General features: G+C 37.3%; 1 protein-coding gene across 1 annotated transcript; it reads right to left on the bottom strand.

Annotated features, from left to right (window-relative positions):
• Positions 1-315: 315 nt before the first annotated feature.
• On the bottom strand, positions 316-19,123 carry LOC141901084 (sortilin-like). The gene is made up of 23 exons (XM_074788163.1): positions 18,794-19,123; positions 18,288-18,350; positions 17,559-17,588; positions 15,110-15,189; positions 14,560-14,671; positions 13,752-13,925; positions 13,062-13,132; positions 12,669-12,745; positions 11,898-12,031; positions 11,408-11,494; positions 10,702-11,013; positions 10,159-10,261; positions 9,779-9,855; positions 9,253-9,523; positions 8,734-8,851; positions 8,281-8,355; positions 7,966-8,073; positions 6,837-6,957; positions 5,982-6,097; positions 5,348-5,465; positions 4,749-4,769; positions 3,998-4,099; positions 316-3,605 (listed from the first exon to the last, which is right to left on the bottom strand). Exons 1-23 carry the CDS (start codon positions 19,121-19,123, stop codon positions 3,591-3,593), a joined length of 2,715 nt encoding a protein of 904 aa, XP_074644264.1. The 3' UTR covers positions 316-3,590.
• Positions 19,124-19,960: the final 837 nt, after the last annotated feature.

Here is a 19,960-nt window from a genome sequence, read left to right as displayed (position 1 = left end):
ATTGATATTTGTAGTGTCTTCTGTTCTTCGTATGTTGGTTCGCAGAGAGAAAAGATTCACAGCTGACAAGAGGATTGAGGAGAACTTGCTTAGAACACAGAGACTATAGCACGCAAATTAAGAAATAGTTATCATTGTAACTATTGGAAATGGTCCTAACCAGTGTCTGATGACCTACGAAGAAATTCGACTCAAAAATCTGCGGTCTTCCCCCTGACCTCTCCCACTAAGCTCGGCCTTGAACCAGGCGCAGCCTGCTGACTCGCCCACACCCTATCACAACTTCAGAAAAAGAAACACTTTCTTTTTATAGAAACAATATCTGGTTTATTTCGATATTTCCAAAACAAAAATGAGAACCACAACCAGAATAGGCCGAGGCAATCTGCTGAATATATTTCTGTACACAATAACTTATCTTATATTATCATCTTCTTCGTTATTTACAAAATTGCCTTCACACATTATTCAGTCAGTCAGTAATTACACAACTGTTTCAACTGCATCTTTCTAAATGCAGTCATTTCTTCGTGAAATCAACAAAATCAAAATAATCGTTTTTTCTCTTCTGAACCTTACTCTATATGAAGGACATTCTCAAGTAAAAAAAAACATCTTGACCAAAAATCGGAGCATTCTGGTAAAACTAGCATAAAGTCTTAGTTCAATATTCCACAAAAGGGCTTAAATCTTAAGACTGGTCTCAAGTTGTTTGATTGGCTATTGAACCAAAATGAGTTTTGGCCCAATGACTCTACACAGTGATAAAAATGCGATGAAAAAAGCAGAAGAAAAACAAACATGTTAATTTTTGTTGCAAAAATGAAAATCCCCACCATCATAACATCTGATACACTGTTGTGAGTTGAATTTTCGCTAGCCTTGAAAATCAGTTAGTTTTTCTAAACCTAAAACTGTGCCAAACAGTGTCTATTTGATATTAAAAATTAAAAAATTGTCATGAAATGAAAGAATGCATAGTTAACAACATCCACAGACTGAAATTTGTACTATAAAATACGAAACAATCAGACCTTGCTTCTTACTCTACTTGGAATTACCCATTCTAAATACCGGTAACCTTACTAAATACCATCGACAATACGGACAAGTGGTCACCACGGTGAATTACCCGTTTACGAAAATTCATTTGGAAAAACGTTTGCACCCACTTTGCAATTCAGGTTCCAGTCAAACCCAGTGAAATATATACAGTTCAGAGGCAATACGATAAGATGACACATTACTTAATTCGTATCTATTTTTAGTCCCAATTTTTCATGTCAACTTAGTCCAATTCATCATATGGATAAGTTGTGGACATAATGATCACCCCAACGAATTATCCCAGTTCAACAGTATTCATAATCGAGACGCCTATCACCGAGTTGACTATTCTACAACAAATCTTGTGTATGGCTTGTAATCCAATTTAGGGATAGACACCCAAATATAGTATTCTAATATATGAAACTAAGAAGGACCTGCCTATTGGTTGATAATGACTTAAATTATGCAATATTTTTTCACATAGATAAAAACCATAGTTCTGAAGCCGCGATCACATACCTGTAAGTGTTTTTTTATTGGCCAAAACATTCAAAAGGGTCCATGTCCGTTTAAGATATACAATATTCAATCCAACCAAACCCGAGCCAAATTATCAGGCCACAGCATCATTTTGATGGAATTCAAGTGAGTAAGTGAGAGGGATGCTTAGAGGGAACTCAAGTCTGGTCCGGGCCAGTTTAACCCGGGGAAAAAACGTCTGCGGCTTATATCATCTGATAAAGAACCTACACTGATGCATAGCTAATTTGGACCGCCACAAAGAAAAATCCTTGAATATTCAGAATGAATGTTAAACATCTAAAGAATTTACAAATAAAAATCAATTAAAATTACACACAAATGATCATCAACCGATCCATTTATCATTCATACGTCTGGAAAAAACTACATTTACACTGAAACCTTATTTGTATGACCTTAATCGCAGTCACAAGAGTTAATATATTCAAACATTTGAATTCACACGCAGCTTAAAGTCTTACTCCCAGAAAAATATAAGTTGCGATATAAAATACAATCAAACATATATCAGCTAGACAAAAATTACAGAAACCAAATCGTTCAAAGATCACTCATTTTTCAATGACAAACAGTGCTCAGAGTTGCATTAAGTCCGATAATGGTCTTAAATCTAAAGACTGGTCTTAAACAAAACCAAAATGAGCTTAGACAAGTTTAAAATGGTGATAGAAAGAATGGTTATAGAGTTGTTAGATTGGATACCATATAGAACCAAAATGAACTTAGACTGGTCTTGGGTAAGTCTAAGTAAGTATTAATTGGGGCGATGGGTACCTGCAATTTTCAATCATGGTATTCATATTATAGTTCCAACGCCAGTTAACGTTTAACAACTTTTGGGCAATATTGATCATGGGAACTTGTTTTCTACAAAAAAAAACCGTTTTTCACCTAAGACTGGTGTTGATCTGTTTTTATTAATTAAAATGGCATAGACGTCAGAAGAGGGGGCTTGATTCAAAAATGCAGGCCACTCCCAGTTAGTCAGAGGCTAGTGGTTTTGGAATCGTATAAGTTTTCAAAAGAGCGTCAAAACAGCCAAGTAAAATTGTGGATATTTTGTTAGTTTTGGTCGGTTATTGCTATCATTCTAAAACAAATACAAGCCGTTACTTATTTGTAATGCAAAGGAAAACCCGGTAATGGAAGTGTGATTCGATATGTAATATGAAAAAATCTTACCCCCTAATCTGAAATAAGTTCTGACACCTATAAATGGACTAAGCCGAGGTTTATTAAGACTCGACCAAGTCCGGCACTATTTGGACGTTAAGACTGCTCAATTCTAATCATTCAAAATTTCTTATAAAATTTCAACACAAATGGAACATTATGGCAACACACAACACCTCTGCTGAAAAATACGAGATTCTTGTGACACAGTCACACCCACTCAATCCAGATCAGTTCAATTTAGATTTTCATCTCATTGGGATATTACTTATGCTACACCTACGGATAAATGTAGGTCAAATATGATCCTCGCCTGCCATGGAATCTTATTCGAAAATTCTGAAAATTATATCCAGCACTTTCGGGTATTAACTAAACAGGATGAATTTTGTTGCGCCAAAATGATCCGAATTAAGCGGGTTCTACTGTAATATATTTTTTTCGGCTATTCTCAACAGTTTGACTGTCGCAAGCGATTTCATGGTTAGTCTATAAAACAATCACAGATAGGCAGCACAGTCGAAGCAAACATCATCATGATTATAATAATAATTATAATATCAATACCAGTAATGATAATTAATTCAGAGTCAGTTCCGCGCAGTTGTGAGATAAAATTTGACTCCAGTTGAAACAATTTTGACTCTTAGAGAGTAAAATCGTAACTAATAATTGCAGAACTGAGTCCGTCTGTTCGCTACTTTTTGCCATTTTCTTAGTCAAGAATGTTTCCAGTACAGAGTTGTTTGTTATTCACATATATGTATTTATATAAGTATAAGGAAGCTTGTTCTTGGAATGCTGAATCTGTCCGTTGTCACCCGCTATTCGAGCAGATCCTGAAAATAAAACAGAAATTCCATAAACTTCAAACGACCTAAATTGACAATGATCATAAAACTTGGAATGGTTTAGCAGTTCCGCGTTGAATTTGATAGTTGGGTCCTGGATTAAAAACCCTTGTCTAGTTTTTAAAAGATGTTCCCTTGTGCATTTTCATTTTCAAAGATTGCTTAAAAATCTATCAAGCATTATATAATGCCATTGCTCTTTTAACGCCAATATTCTTCAGAGAACAAATATATCGCTCAATCTAACTTAAATTTAGTAGAAATACCATTCTTCATAATAATTCCAATTCGTTATACCACTACTTGTCTCAATACTGGTATTATACGTATAGGAAAAATCGCTAAATCTCTAGAATAGACAGATTTCTCAGTTGACTTACATCATCTGAATCATCGTGGTACGATCGTACTTTCGATTTCGACTTGAAATTATTTTTCGGAATTTTACCATTCGAGATTGGCAATTTTGAAGAGTCCACTTCCTACAAATAAACAGAAGGTTGAAATAGAAGTTTGTTTTAATGAAACTAACATGCAGTCTTGAGTAATTTGTGAATGTTACTACATTCATTTTAATGCAACCAGTCTTGAGTAGTTGAGATTGTATAAAACTTATTGTAGTCTTCAAATCTACAGAATTACAAAAAACTTTGTTTACCCCCTGAGTTGTTTGCCTCGGATTATCACGTGCTCTGGGCAATAAATTACCCCGGTACAAATTTCTAAAGCTCAAATTCATTATGATAATGAGCTTATGAGATACTGCTGCCCCAACTAGCCCAGAATTTGTGGACCTTTGAGAGGATTTACAGGTGCCTCAAGATCTGAGGTAAGCGTAGTCTACTGTAGAAGAAGCCAACACTCAACAACAGAATTCTCGAAGATTCACGTTCAGATTTGTGGCAAGCTTTTTCTGATGACCGCGACAAAATACTACACCTAGCTTCCCCCCCCCCCGATTTCTTATTCAAAATAGAACCAAAACACCATCGCCTGAATCAAAAACCTTACTTAACAAAAACAAAATAAACCCCTGTGCCCGAAAACCAAAATAAACAGTCAACCAAAGGGGTTAAGAGCTTAACTAGGGGGATTAATTCGGATTAATACAAATTCAAAAAGTTTATTTACCTCAGTGAACGGAGTCTCTCCCTGAACAGGAAAACCCAAACAATTAATCAAAACAAAAACAACGTAATAGAACAATTATTTACAAGACTGACAAGGTCTAAATGAGTAGATTTCCATGGTTTTTAACCTGAGGGTCAAACTGTAAACGTGGAACTGGATCCGGAGTATGTTAGTTTGTTGAATGAAGGGACAGGACTCGGTTCCACAGTTGCGAATTAAGATTTGACTCGAGAGTTAACTCATCGAAAATGAACTGATTTTAGCTAAGATTCGCTAACTTTCACCTATGGAATTGGGTCCTGATTTTTAATTTTCATCACCCATAACTGTAAAACTGGGTCCTAAACATGGGCTTCACTGTCCTAATGGTTTTTTTTTGGTCATGGTGGTTTTGAATTGGGCAGATACATGTACTATTATTTTGCACTCTGCACCCATTCGAAAATACCAGATATTAGAGATTTTATCGCACATTTTCAGAAATTGATCAAAACTGAAACAATGAAAGTCCTAAGGGGGCCATTCATGGCTGTGGATTGATACCTGTATCAGTTTTTAATTTTCAAGAATCCAAAAAAAAAATTTTTTTAACGACATACCTCTTCCTCATCATCGTGATACAATGAAGTAGAATGCGTGAGCGCATTCTCAATGTCATTATCATAGTCGTATTCTTCAGCATTTTGATTCAACATCGAATAACGATATGTAACATTGCTACAAATATACAAAACATTGTCGGCTTCAATTCATTTGTGATTCTCAATATTTCAGTGCCTGAAAATAAGCTTGAATCATTGGTTGTAATGAGGTTCCGCTGTAATTTCATACTGGATACAACAGCGAACTATCGGTTATAACGAACAGATTTTCTGGTCTCCTGAAGTTCATTATAATGTGGTTCCGCTGTAGCTCTTGGCTCTACAAACAAGACTTTGTTTGTTATTCCAGGAAAAGCGTCAAAACTATCTTAAGCTTATATCTATTTCATTTTTCTATTAATGACCCACTGAGCACTACTCTTGCCATTATTTGCAGGTTTTGAAGTTTATTTCTGACAATATATGAGGAGAGGCTTAGAAACTCTGCCCTCACTACTGGGTTCGAACAAACGAAGACTGGATTGACAAGGAAACTACTAAGTAGAACACTGATGGCAACCAATACATCTAATTAAATGATATCTGAAACTTTAAATCCAAGCCTGGAATGAGAATGGAATAATGAACTTACTGTTTTCGAAGCAGATAAACTTTCCGGCCGAAATACGCAGCAATAAAAGCCACCAACACAAGGACTAGGATCACAATGGTTGCCACGATAACCGTGTGCTTTGCTCCGGGCGCCAACTGAAAATAGATACAAATATATACTTAGTGAAAAAATATCTAACATTCAGCCGATGCAGCTCTCCGCTTCCACAGTTTAATGTCAAAATAGGTCAATTTCCTTAATTGCAGAGTGAAATATTTAAGTGAACCGTGACACTGAAGAAAATACCTGCAAAATCGGCGAATAACTTGGAGAGAAGTGACTTCAAGTCAATAACTATGCGAGCTTTGAAAATGGCCTTTACCAATTCGAGTCAAAACGTCAATACTCCCAAGAGTCTTTCTTCAACATTGTAATACATGTATTTTCTTATTTGTATTCTTTATAGAATATCAGTAAACCTCTCTCAGTGAACTCTCACTCTAAAAGCGAACACTTTTTTCTAGAAACCAACCAAAATTTTCTAGTTCATTTTCAATTAATCCCCTCTACAGAGAACACCTTCCCAGAACCACAAATCTTAACAGTAGATAGGTTTTACTGTTTAGACGAAAAGATACACAATATCCGTGTATGATGATGACGAGAGAAATCCCACAATTACGAAAATATAATATTCTCGTACGCCTGATGATGGCTAACAGTTGTTAGCCGAAACGTCGCTCCTCAAATATAATCATTCTGATATAGAATTTTTCAATCTTGGCTTCGTTATTGTGGGATTTCTCTCGTCAGGTTTTACTGTATATACAGGTCACTGGTCTAACTGGATGAAGAAGTGCTCAGGGATGTGAACGCTCAACATTCATCACTCACCTCCAGATGACTGTTATCTATAACGTCTATTTCGCCGTTACAATGCATGGCTAAATCTACGAGCGAAGTGACTTCAGGCGTGAAACCTCCGACGCACATATCACCCGGTATCTTACGATATCTACAGAAAATACAGAAAACAGTTGTGTTATAAATAGAATTCAATATTCGAAATTCGATGAGAAGAATTACAATATTTCAAACGCGCTACTGACTTAGATTCTCACTTTTTAATTAGTTTTCTGCAACTGCAAACATGGTTAACAATTTACCAGGCAAAATCCAATATTTGAGCAACTAGCCCCCCCTGATAAACACCATAATCTGGCTTCATATTTCCGAATTAAATACTGATTTAGACTGATGGATTCTCACTCAACGCAAATGAACTGATTATAACGGGGAATCAACTCTTAACTTACAACTGTGGAACTGGTGGAGCTAACTGGTTTTAACTAACAATAGCAGTACAGTCAAATCCACACTTTGGGATCAGTTTAATTTAGACTTCGATCTAACCTGCATATTATTCATCACGATTACATAAAACATACGTAAAATGTGGAGTCTCGTGAACTGGATGAATATCCTGGTTCTATTGTAGTACAATAACAATATGTTTTAGTTGCCACCACATTCTCATTTCTCATTTCGTGGAGCGGTGTGGCCGAGTGGTTAGAGCGTTCGGCTCTGGGAAGCCAGGTCGTGGGTTCGAACCCCGTACATTGCCGTAGTGTCCTCGGGCAAGACACTTATCCTCATTGCCTCTCTCCACAGAGGAGTAAATGGGTACCTGGTCTGATAGATGACTCCTGAGCGCCTAGCAGCTGCTCGGATGTTACCTCTCCCCGGGGAGAGATGACTGATACATGGAATAGAGTTATAGGCTGGGGGTAATAATACCAAGTTTGGAGCGCATTTGAACAGACTCTTGTTTGGATACCTGCGCTATATAAATGTCCATTATTATTATTATTATTATTATTATTATTATTATTATTATTATTATAATTATTATCATTATTATCTAAGTATATATCTCGTTCAAGTTAACATAAACCAAAGTTTGATTAATATTCAAACACCACCGCACGTAGAGAGACAGCACTGTTTATGATTTGTGTCTTACCCTTGTGTTTTTAAAACCTCCTCCTCTCCGTGAATACACACGTATTTCTGGTACGTAGATACCTGCTTACATTCAAGCGTGTTGATTGGACGGTAATAACCGAAATCGCTGCAAGTAACAATTGAAACGTTTCAATGTCATCAGAGACAAATAATGTGAGGTTCCAGACAAATAAAAAGAAATAAGAAGTGGATATTTTACCACTTGCCAAAACATATAAGCAAAAGAATTAATTTTTACAATTACATGTAATTTCAAGCCTACTGAAATGTTAAGTACATGTACATAGATTCTATAGAACGGCTGCAAACTTACCACTCATAATCATCTTTCGTACATTGACATTTTTGTACGGTTTTCGGCGGCACCCAATCTCTTCCATTGTAACACCTGCAAAACAATCCATAGATCGCTTTGAGATCGTCTGTTCAATTTTCAACCCTTGTCGAAACCCTTCTAGTTCATGCAGAACCAGACAAAAATAGAGACCAGTTCCACAGTCGACACAAGTGCAGGCTAGAGTTTATTATAGTCGTATAGTTAATGTTATACAGTTGAATTCACTTTAGTCATTGTAGTTGGGCCGATCATCGTGTTGAAGACTCATCCAAATGATGACAAATGCTCAGTCAATTTGGAAATACAAATTCTACTTAAGTAATTGTGACGGTTGATCTGTTAACAACTTTAGTAAATTTGACCGGATATCAAGCTTATCTTAAGCCTTAACTTAGTCTCGACTGCAGCACCGGAGTCATGTCAACTTACAGTGAATCTTTCTTCGGTCGTTTGAAAGTTTCAGTTTGGCCCAATAAACAGCCTTTATTAGCCATTGCCGTGTTCATCTCGGTATGAGCGGTCCAATCTTCATAATCAGAAGTCTGACCTAAAATCAGTGGAGGGAAAAAAGAGAGCAGACGTCAATACAAAATATTCTAAAACATGTCGCCGAAAGTTTTCTAAGATTCTAATTATCATTGAACGTTATTTCTGGCTAAAATGTTTCTTCCCCCAAATAGTATTTTGAAGGCTATCTTTACTAAAAGTAAGTGCATAATAGCTTCATCAGATAATACGTTATGAAGCTACTATACACTGGTAGCTAAAGCTCATATTTTAAATAGGTAAACCTAGTTAACCTTCCAAGTACTATTTGTCTAAGAATATAAATGAATGGTGGAGAATCTAAAGAGTTTTTTGTTGAAATCAAAGTGAATAATTGGAAATTTCACTTCCGGTCTGAGTAAAGACGATTTGCATCCAACCTGAACAGGGTTTATTACTCACATGGCTTTTTGATTATTTCCTTGAAGTTGATTATGAAAGTTCTCCACTCTTGGTTTAAGAATCCCCAGATTCCGACGTGCATGGCTTTATTTCCCGGTTCGGTCAGTAATCCGGTCACGTGTATCTTTTCGTCGGTATACGTGAAATTATGCCAACATCGTCCCTCGTCCGTCGAGAACTTTATAATATTCGATTCATCGGCCGACATCGGCACGGCGACGAGAAGACCGCCCTGGTCGGCGATTTGATAAAGATGAGGTCCGTCCAATGCCTATCGAACAATTACGATTCTGATTAGAATTTTTCTCAATGTTTTCATGGAAATTATTTCGGAGGCCTATTGCTCAAAAATTGGTAAGCTTTAAAACGATGCAATGCAATTCTAATTATCACTCAGTTAATCATCCACTAGCGTTCTTTAACCAACTTTTCAGTGAGTGGTTCTTGAAATCCGAAAATCAAGATCTGTATTTTTTAAAAGAAAAAGTTTTTCTTTTCATTAAGAACCCGTGAAATCAGTTCTTACTTTAATCCAGTTATATCCACCATCGCTCGTTACGTATACATCAGGTGGCGTTATCTGTAGTGAATCAGCCACGTGCCCTACAACGAATTACATCCTTATATTGTTAAGCACATATCTGAGGAACCAGTTCCACCTTTAAGACTTAAATCTATAGTTACAAAATTGAAAATGATGAATAAATTGACCGTATTCTCAGTGATGAAGATTACTGGCTCTCTGAAGACGGGATTTGTTGAAACGTTCAGAAACATGAACTTTGAAATATCATCAATTTGGAATGAAATGATGTTTTACTGTGTTTCAGACATTCTCTAATTATTCTATACACATAGATTATAGGCCTAACATACTATTAGAAGTGAGTAACGCTGAAAACGTACCATGAACCATGATAATTCCAGTAGCAGTCGGAGATGAAAGAGGAGGTTTAGCCTTTATGTTACGTACGATACTATACAAATTATGAATTTGTAAGAAACATTTCTGAAATAGAAAATCAGTATTTAGATATTACGCTTACTGGTATGCAAGTATCGATCAGTAGCCTGGAACCAACCCAACCCCTTTAGACATTCACCATTTCAATGCAATGTCTAATGTTTTATTTATGCAACACATTTTCGATCAAAAATGCCTCAGGTGAAGTCCTGAATACATCTGAAGTGGTGGACATTCAGTTTTCAAATGTGTGCTGATAAAATTTCCATTGCCTGGTGTTTTTATTATAATCTTAACACATGTGAAGTGTGGAAGAATGGTTACAAACTAATGATTTCCAGAGAGGGTGCAGGGTACTGCAGAATGTCTGAGAGAGGTCCAGACGGCTTATTGGTACATTAAATTCAACTAAAAAATTCAAACTCTGGCTATGGCCAACAATTGATGCCATGTAGTAATACAGAAAATCCAAATACTTCATTTACCTTCCCCTCGTCTTTACACGGGGCGTTCGACGGTCGCCGCACGTTCTGCCAGGTGGCGCCACGATTGAACGTGATCACCGTCTGAATGCTATTATCGGATAACATCTGACTGGCGATATAAACCCCTTTCAACGACAACACGCGGTAGAAATCGGTCAAATCTTGATAGTTCGGGTATAAATGAAAGGCTAACGATTCAGAGAAGATGACACCCGTGCTGTCGGAGGTGTAGAGTATTCCATGACCGGTATCCTCCGGATTGTCAACGTGCATGAATATCAGACCTTCGTTCATGTCCAATATGCTGTAGAACTGTACAGAGAAATAAAATCAGTAAATCAGTAATGTTACAATCTATTCTCTGCTGCTGACAGTATGGACAGTAAACCATCCATAGATTATTCCTGATAATCTAGTGGAAACCATTCTCTGAGGCTGTACCCTAACCATTTTTAGAGACATCTCCTTGAAATCAGATGACAGTTAACCATTTGAGAGACAGTTCCTGACAATCAAAGGACATTCACCCATTAAAAGAGAGAGCTCCTGACAATAAGGGGACAGTAAACCATTTTTGGAGATTGTTCTTGATAACCAGGGGACAGTAAACCATTTCTAGGGACAGTTCCTGGCAATCAGGGGACTGTTAACTATTTTTAGAGACTGTTCCCGACAATCGGGGGTCGGTTTGTCATTCACAACTTACCCGTTCTGGAGTAATAGAAGGAAGTACGGCTTCGTTCCACGTTTTCCCCTCATCGGTCGAAACTCTCATTGACCGCGTCTTTTTCAACTGAAATAGAACAGAAATCATTGCTTTTACTTACAACTGAGGAACCGGATTCTGTTTAGAAAAGATGCAACCCAATGACAAAAAGATAATGATAATGATACATGTAGTAATAAACAAGTTTTATATAGCGCTGTATCCTATTAAAACAGTTCAGATGCTCTCTTCTAGGAAGTATTGTCTGAACAAAAGTGTATTTAGATGAATCTTTGTTCCAGAGAAAATGTATCAAAATCTGTGAAATGTATGAGCTCTTGTGTGAGGAGCATAACAGACAATGCTCTAAAGCGCTAAAGGTGCTTAAATTGAACTGGGGTCCACGCAATTTACATTGATGAGCTCAATGGAGGTTACACGCAGGTTTGAAAACTTCGCTTTAGATGAAAAGATTTAATGAAATTCGTACCTCATCCTTATAAACCGAAGCGTAGAGGAATTTGCCTTGGTTTCCGAAGGTGTGTATGTTCCGTTGTATCGTCGTCCACGTGTTGCCTAAATCATCGCTACGCTGTAGATCGTATTTATTACTTAGAGATTTCACTGGAAAGATTAAAAACCAGAAATACGTGTCAATCAATAAGCATGTATCAATATGCAGCTTACACCCTGCATCCTTCATCCTCACAAACATTCGATATTTCATCAACAATTTTCCAATGTACCATCATCCAGGTATTACAGTGTTCAGGACTTCACCCGGGACATTTCAGGATTCAAAAGGAACTACAAACACCAGTTATTAGATGTTTAATCAGCGTACTTTCAAAAACTGATCATTTAGACCACAGGGACTTGTCACAATTGATAGTGAATGAATATAACCAGTATCAATGACCAACCCCAGTATCCCTGTATAATAAAAAAACTTTTTTATTATACAGGGATACTGGGGTTGGTCATTGATACTGGTTATATTCATTCACTATCAATTGTGACAAGTCCCTGTGATTAAGACTTCATGCCTTACTGGTGAATGTCTGAAGAGGTTGGTTCCAGACTAAAGACTTATACCAGTTCCATGTACATGAATTGTACAACTCATGAAATATCTTAACCCAAATCACCATGAAGAAATTTGATCGATTTAAGAATTGAAATCTCAGTGAAACGGGAACGAGTACTTAGGTACATATAGCCTAGTTCAATAAGTTTTTCTAAAATAAATCGTAATTCTTACTGCCGCCGATTGTCTGTTTCATGTCGCGATCAGTCTGAACGAATATCGTATGGCCGTTATCAGTTGATCCTTCTCCCCTGCAAATGAAATCATCGATTAAAATCCGATGAATAAGGTTTTCCATAAAATCGGTTATAACAATGTTATAATGATATATGTTAAACATATATCATTATACGTGTTATAATATCTATTCGCATGTATATATATGCGGTATAAATAATATATGATTACTAACAAGGAATAACGTACATATTGTTTCATACATATGGATGCTTGGATGCTTGGAAAGCCAATAGAGACCGTGTCTCATAGGGATCCAAGCATCCAGAAAAAAAAACATCAAAATTTTATGAAAATAAAGCAGAACGAAAAGTGTAGCGGATGAAATACCATTTAAACTTCGTGGATTTGTCTCGGATCATTTTAAAGTTGCGACCTCCATCAATTGAGAGATAGACAGACTACAAATATATAAACATTCAAACAATGTAGGTCAGTGAGGTTGGTCAGTGAGGTTGGTCAGTTAGGTCATTGAGTTGTTAGTGAGGTTGGTCAGTGAGGTTGGTCAGTTAGGTTGGTCAGTTAGGTCATTGAGTTGTTAGTGAGGTTGGTCAGTGAGGTTGGTCAGTGAGGTTGGTCAGTTAGGTTGGTCAGTGAGGTCATTGAGTTGCTTTAAACGTGCAGGTGGTTTAACATTGATCATAGTCTCCATGACCAGTCTCATTCCCTGACTCTTTTGACCCCAATTCCATGACCCTATTCGATAACTATCAATGAATACTGTCCATCGATCAGGTCCCAGGACTTCGACTGAACTGAAATGACCGCTTAAAACAACTCCCATCCCGCACTGACGTTACTGGACCAAATAATGTAAGTCTATACAATAGATTGACCAAAAGCTTCAAAATGTATTTGCGTGGTAAGGCAGATGCCGTTCAAGGACCATGACCATTGTTTAAGGATTTTAGAGGCCGTTCCATGACTTTCAAGGCATTGAATTGACCATCGCCATTCCATTGACTTAAAGGGACCGCTATGAACCGTGTTTAAGGGTTATTTGAAATGAGTAATAATTACCGCTCGACCCGCGTCAAACACCAGCAGGTAATCGCTGTATTGATTATTCGGATGCCAGTTTATAACTCCGCTGATTCGAAACGGAACATCGTAACTGTTGAACGATAATCCGCCGTCATCTGTTATATACAATGTAGACGTTCGTCCGTTTTTGTTATAACCGATGAAAATTATCTGAAACGCGCGAAAGAAAAACAAGTCATAATTCACATTTCATCACGTATTTCTTGACAGAGTTCTACAGTTCTACAGTTGTGTGGGTTTAATTTGACTCTGTACCCAGTTCCACAGTTGTGTGGGTTTAATTTGGATTGTGAATCCAGGTCCACAGTTGTGTGGGTTTAATTTGACTCTGTACCCAGTTCCACAGTTGTGTGGGTTTAATTTGGATTGTGAATCCAGTGCCACAGTTGTGTGGGTTTAATTTGACTCTTTACCCAGTTCCACAGTTGTGTGGGTTTAATTTGGATTGTGAATCCAGTGCCACAGTTGTGTGGGTTTAATTTGACTCTTTACCCAGTTCCACAGTTGTGTGGGTTTAATTTGGATTGTGAATCCAGTGCCACAGTTGTGTGGGTTTAATTTGACTCTTTACCCAGTTCCACAGTTGTGTGGGTTTCATTTGTCTCTGAATCCAGTTCCACAGTTGTGTGGGTTTCATTTGTCTCTGAATCCAGTTCCACAGTTGTGTGGGTTTAATGTGGACTCTGATCTAGTTCCACAGTTGTGTGAGTTTGATTCGAATCTATTTTGACCTAAATAGTCGAAACTAACCTCAAAATGCTGAATATCGGAGAGATTTCGTTACCTTTTTTAGATGGTGCGGATGTTTTTGAACTCCGGTTCCTTTCTGTATGAAAACCTGATCTCCATTGTTCACGGAACCGGTGATATTCTTAAAACTGTGTCCTTCGTCATCACTGCAATACACAATAATACAATAGCTTTATCGGACAATGGATGGAACCTTGCTTTATCAGTTCTAATGGCATAAACCCTGGTTTATCAATCCTTAAACCCCAGCATGCAGTTTCAGAGTTGACACTGAAATTTAGAAACTGACTTGGTTCCAGATTGCTCAATAGAAGTGAGTTCAACCTGTCCGTATCGCTTTCACATCCCAACTTCTAATCGACAATCCAGTCTCATCAATCCAGGGTTTATGGGTTCAAACCCTGGTGGCGACAGAGTTTCTTGGTTGAAGGTTCTTCTCTGGTCTCTCCCCCATTGGGAAAAAGAAACATCGAACCCGCTTATAATGCCTTGTGTGGCGCTTAGCGGGTTGAGGGTGTTAAAAAAAAAAAATTCTAATCGATACTGTTGATCTATCAGGACCACTAACGTTTAAATGAATTTACCTTCTGTAAACCGACGACGGACCGACTACCATTCCACCGAAAAAATCCTGCGTCGTCACGGCGATGATCACATGAGGATGCTAAAAAAAACAGAATCAGATAATCAGATTTTCTAAGCAATTTTAGTTTCTATATGTTAAGTACATACTAGTGTCCCTGAGAAACTGTGATTGTCAAATATTCCATCAAATAATACATCTTCGGATTCTGTCAAATACTTTTAAACTGGGTTCGTGCGGATACGGACACCTAGAATTCCCTGATCAAAATCTCTAAATTACTGATCCACGCTCGTCGGGAAAATCGGAAAGTGGCAGTTCATGTTTGCACTTGGGCCGCAATGACGCAAGCGCTGAAGGTACAAAGCCCACTTGGGGGTCGGGGATGCCTTCCCCCCCAGAAAACTCACATTTTTTCAAGGTGTGAGATCGATTCTGAATGAATGTGGTTATGAAAATAATGATGGCAAGAGGAATCGAATTACCGCATATTCATTGACTATCAGTTCATATAGATTCAATCATAATCCTACATCGCAGTCATAGGGGCCTAAATCCAATCAATAGTCATTTCATTTAACTGTTTGTTTACTTTACAAATGACACAAATGCTTAAACTTTTATCTCAATACTGCGGAATTGAAGAATGTCTGCAATGCACCACATACAGTAATAGACTGCATACTGCTTGGAGCATAAGCCAGTAGATTAGAACACAATGGTATTCAGTATGATGTCTCTGAATCTGAAATTCCCCGACCTTTCCCTGATTCTAAAATAAAAAGCCCAGAATACCCCGATTTTTCCTGATCCGTACGAACCCTGTTTAAATCGTTTAGATTTCTGTATACAAGTATTTTCAGGATTGTGGTATTGAGGATTTTTTTCATGTACGGAGGATAGATCCGTTAAAGGGAGGGGATTACCATAAAAAATGATGCACAAATACAAAACAACTACAAAAATATTGGCAAATGCAGCGTGCAAAGACTACATAGAATGATACAGGAGACGGGGGATAATAAGATAAAATCCCACTATTTACAGATTAAAAGAATTTAAAAACCAGAATTTATTTATTACGTTTCGATCTCACCCTAGAGATCATCGTCACCTGACGATGATCTCTAGGGTGAGATCGAAACGTCGTGTCTTTTAAATATTTTAGATTTGATAAATAAATTCTGGTTTTTAAATTCTTTTAATCTGTAAATAGTGGGATTTTATCTTATTATCCGTTCACCACGTTTGAGTGTGGTTATCGTTCTAGACAGGGGCTAGTTACTAATTGTGCAACTTACTGGTGATAATAACTTCTTTCACAGCCTAAATCTACAATATAAGACTCGACCTGGTCTCTGGATGTATTTTATTTAAATGTTGGGTCTGGTGTCTGGTTACTGAGACATGTATCTAAAATGCTCGGTCGGTACATTCTACAATACCTGGTCTCTTCTTCATATACGTATCTACGCCAGTTAGGGACTGGTCTTATGGTAAGGGGTATTTTAGATGCTAGGCCTGGTCTCTAGTATCATGCCAGTCCTCAATGTTCAGTTCATATATATATATATATATATATATATATATATATATATATATATATATATATATATATATATATATATATATATATATATATATATATATATATATATATATATATATATTGTTGGATATGTTAAAGCAGTTTCATGATATTTAGGACAGGTGATAAGCAGATGTTTATGTATTGATTTTTGTATAGCTATACAGCTAGTTGTTCTTGTACCTCGGTGGAATTTCATTTCGTCTCCACTCAATCCTCTTTCTATACGTTCGGGAGAGACATTCATTTTCAGTCAATTGGCAAAACATAAAATCAAGCTGTACTTTGATAAGAATCAGTGTAAAAAAGGCCTAGTGCAAATCTATAATTCGAAAAAAACTAATTTCTAGAAAAAATACATCTGCAATGGAACTTCATTAACCAATTTACACAAGAGATTCGCATGCGCAGTGTGGCTCAACTATGAGAGACCATTCAAACTTTTAAAGTTGAAATTACAGAGGAGTGGATCGAGCCAAGCACCATTACTGCTTTTGGTACTCATGCCGATGAGCCAAGTACAAAAAGATCCCCTGATGTGGGAAAGATTCTCTGATTTGGGAAAATTTAAGTTGAGGTCATCACAAATGCTCAAATTGTATTTAGAAGCGGTTAATTTTCAAATTTGTCTGGGAGAGGACCCCTAACTGTGGTGCTGTACTCAGGAACTGAGCCTGGACACACCCCTGAACCTCGACACATAACCCATGAATGTCATAAACATGAACATGAGTTGATGTTTTTGCGTTGTTTTGTTATCACGAAGTTCCATTGACACACTGTACAGATCTTGCGCAATCATTTCATAGAACAACATTCATTACATTATCAGGAGACGCTGATAATAAGATTCCCTACTTACCACGTCATCATTATTTCGAGAAGTATTCCGCTAAATTCAATAATCAAAAAGCTGTTAAAAAACAAATCCAGTGCACTTCCCCTACATGGCGTCTAATCTTTACCATATCCCAGTTACCATGGTATGAAAACCACATATTAAGAATGAAAATGAAAGTACAATATGTTTCCCTGACCTAGTTGTTCATTTGGTGTTTCAACTATATCCTTATTAGTAGTCATTTTCAGGAATACCGCTCAAGGAATCTTCAGGAATACTGTTTCCCAGATGTCTGTTAGGATATATTCGAAATTTGGAATAAATCAATACAGGAATACATAGTTATAGCAGAATATTTAGAAAACTTGGGTATTCCTGAAGATACAGTCATAACTTCGAATGAACTACTAGCTCATGGAAATATTTCGATTTACGAACCGAAATAATGGTATTCGAAACGTTGAAAAAACTTATTTTCTTTAGCAATTAAGAAATTCATTTTTCATTCTTATTTGTGGGGTTTTTATTCTATCGTTACAACAGGGACTCAGAATGTTTCATCAATTCGTTCCTAACCTTTAAACAGACCCTACCCAAGCCTTATCCTCCAACTAGACATGATTGGATTTGAGAAAGAAGATAAATTATCAATCAGCCACACGTGTAGGATCTCTACTGAGTATGAACTACTGTAGTTTCAGAAACCTCAACCAGAAATAGAAGCGTTTAATGAAGATGATGATGACTTACTGCAGCATTTTCCTCGGCCCACGCGAGCGCCAAACTGTACTTTGTTTCATTCTCAAAAATGTGCTAGTAATAAAACAAACAGAACAAACTTTAGATTATCAAACCCAGCATTAACCTTAAGTCTACCCATAGAATTATAGGTTTAACCAATCTAAGATTTGGGGGTTATTCAAGGGGCTTTGATGGAATGATGGCCAAAATTCTAGGGGTTCCGAATAAGTATCAACTTCAAGTAACTGTGTCAAAATTGCTAAATAATACAAAGACGGCTCTTGAATTTTTTGAAGGGGGTGTACCCCTGAATTGGAATAGATCAAATTCTAATGCCAATACAAATGGTAAAATTCCTAAAAATTGTAGGCAATAGCAGAAGCAGAAGGGTGACCTGGTCTGTCAATTTTTTGGGGACCCACATAGATGCAGCAATATTAATTAACAGCACCACACAATTCAATGGGATTTTACGACTCAAACTTGTTGCATCAAATGTCAATTAGTTCTCTTACTTTCAACACAGATTTATCTTTGTTGTCTTTGATCAGTTGCGTAATTTTAGCTTCCTGCGCAATGCAGACAGGGTCAGGCGTAGGTTCAGCCGTAGATCTTCTATTTCGGGATGATTTTACTTCCTGGTTCGGCTCTGGGCCTATATCCCGTTTATGACGTGTTAAATAGACCGGCGAGTCCTGTATATCCGCGATACTTTCAAAATGCACGACTCCCACATTATCTACTGCTCGGGAATCCAGTTCATCCAACCTGGATTCGGAAAAACTCAGAAAAATCGCCGAAATTATGACGAAAATAAAGATCCGATTACAACTGGACTGCGCCATTTTGGACAGTGATGACGTATCACGTGATTTTTGTTGCAGCTGATCTGCCGTACAGTGCTACCACCAGCTTATAGCGGTAGAAAGCGACACTAACTCGAGCCAGGTTCGAATCCCATTATCTACGTTCAGCCGAACAGCTCACACTCTTTTGATAGCCCATTACAAGGGTTTTGCGCTAACTTAGAAAATAGATTGTAGTAGAATACCCACTTAGTAAAAATCAAAAAGGATCAAAATACGTGTTTATTATATTTGAAAATAGATGAATAGATCTTTGGCGGCCCTCTATACCAACAAAAAGGGACAGAAAATCTCTCGACAAAAGTCTGATCAATGCCAAGAAAATACGTCGTGAAACGAATAAATGCGAGATTGATCAACTATATTTGGTGTTATAGACCAGAACCTATCTGATGATCATTTACCTGATGACACTAGATTAACGGGCCTATATCAATCCTGTTACGAAACTTTAAATTTGATCACACACACATATACGCGGTTCTGATGCTAAATTTTCCACGGTATATGAGAACATATATGTCACCCTCAGTTTTAGCTTTTTTGAAACAAAATTCCCTGACACATGTAAAGAAAAGCTTGTCAGGTTATTGTGTATCTTAAGAAGCTGAAAGTGAGGGAAATAAATCTGTTGAGCTACAAAACGTGTATAGGCCGAGCGAATCGACCGGGTTATCCGTAGTTGTAACATGTGGAATTCTTTCGACCGACTGCGCTGATGGCGTCGGAGTGTTCAATTAGACTCAATTTTTAGCTTGAAAGAACCGCATCCTCATCTCACCCTTCCTCCCCGGCAAGGATTCGAACCCGAAGCAT

This window comes from Tubulanus polymorphus, chromosome 3 (genome assembly GCF_964204645.1).
Source record: "Tubulanus polymorphus chromosome 3, tnTubPoly1.2, whole genome shotgun sequence".
Taxonomy (NCBI): domain Eukaryota; kingdom Metazoa; phylum Nemertea; class Palaeonemertea; order Tubulaniformes; family Tubulanidae; genus Tubulanus; species Tubulanus polymorphus.
Note: the sequence above shows the minus strand (reverse complement) of the source record. Positions and strands in the feature narration are given on the sequence as shown.

Bases quoted from the DNA above. Each gene is read 5' to 3' on its own strand.
- LOC141901084 (XM_074788163.1), bottom strand. From the start codon at position 19,123: ATGGCGCAGTCCAGTTGTAATCGGATCTTTATTTTCGTCATAATTTCG. The intron at 12,746-13,061 runs GTATTTCATCCG...TTTCATTTGCAG, and splicing joins AAATCCACGAAGTTTAAATG to GGGAGAAGGATCAACTGATA. The intron at 5,466-5,981 runs GTAAGTTCATTA...GTATATTTGTAG, and splicing joins GTTTATCTGCTTCGAAAACA to CAATGTTACATATCGTTATT.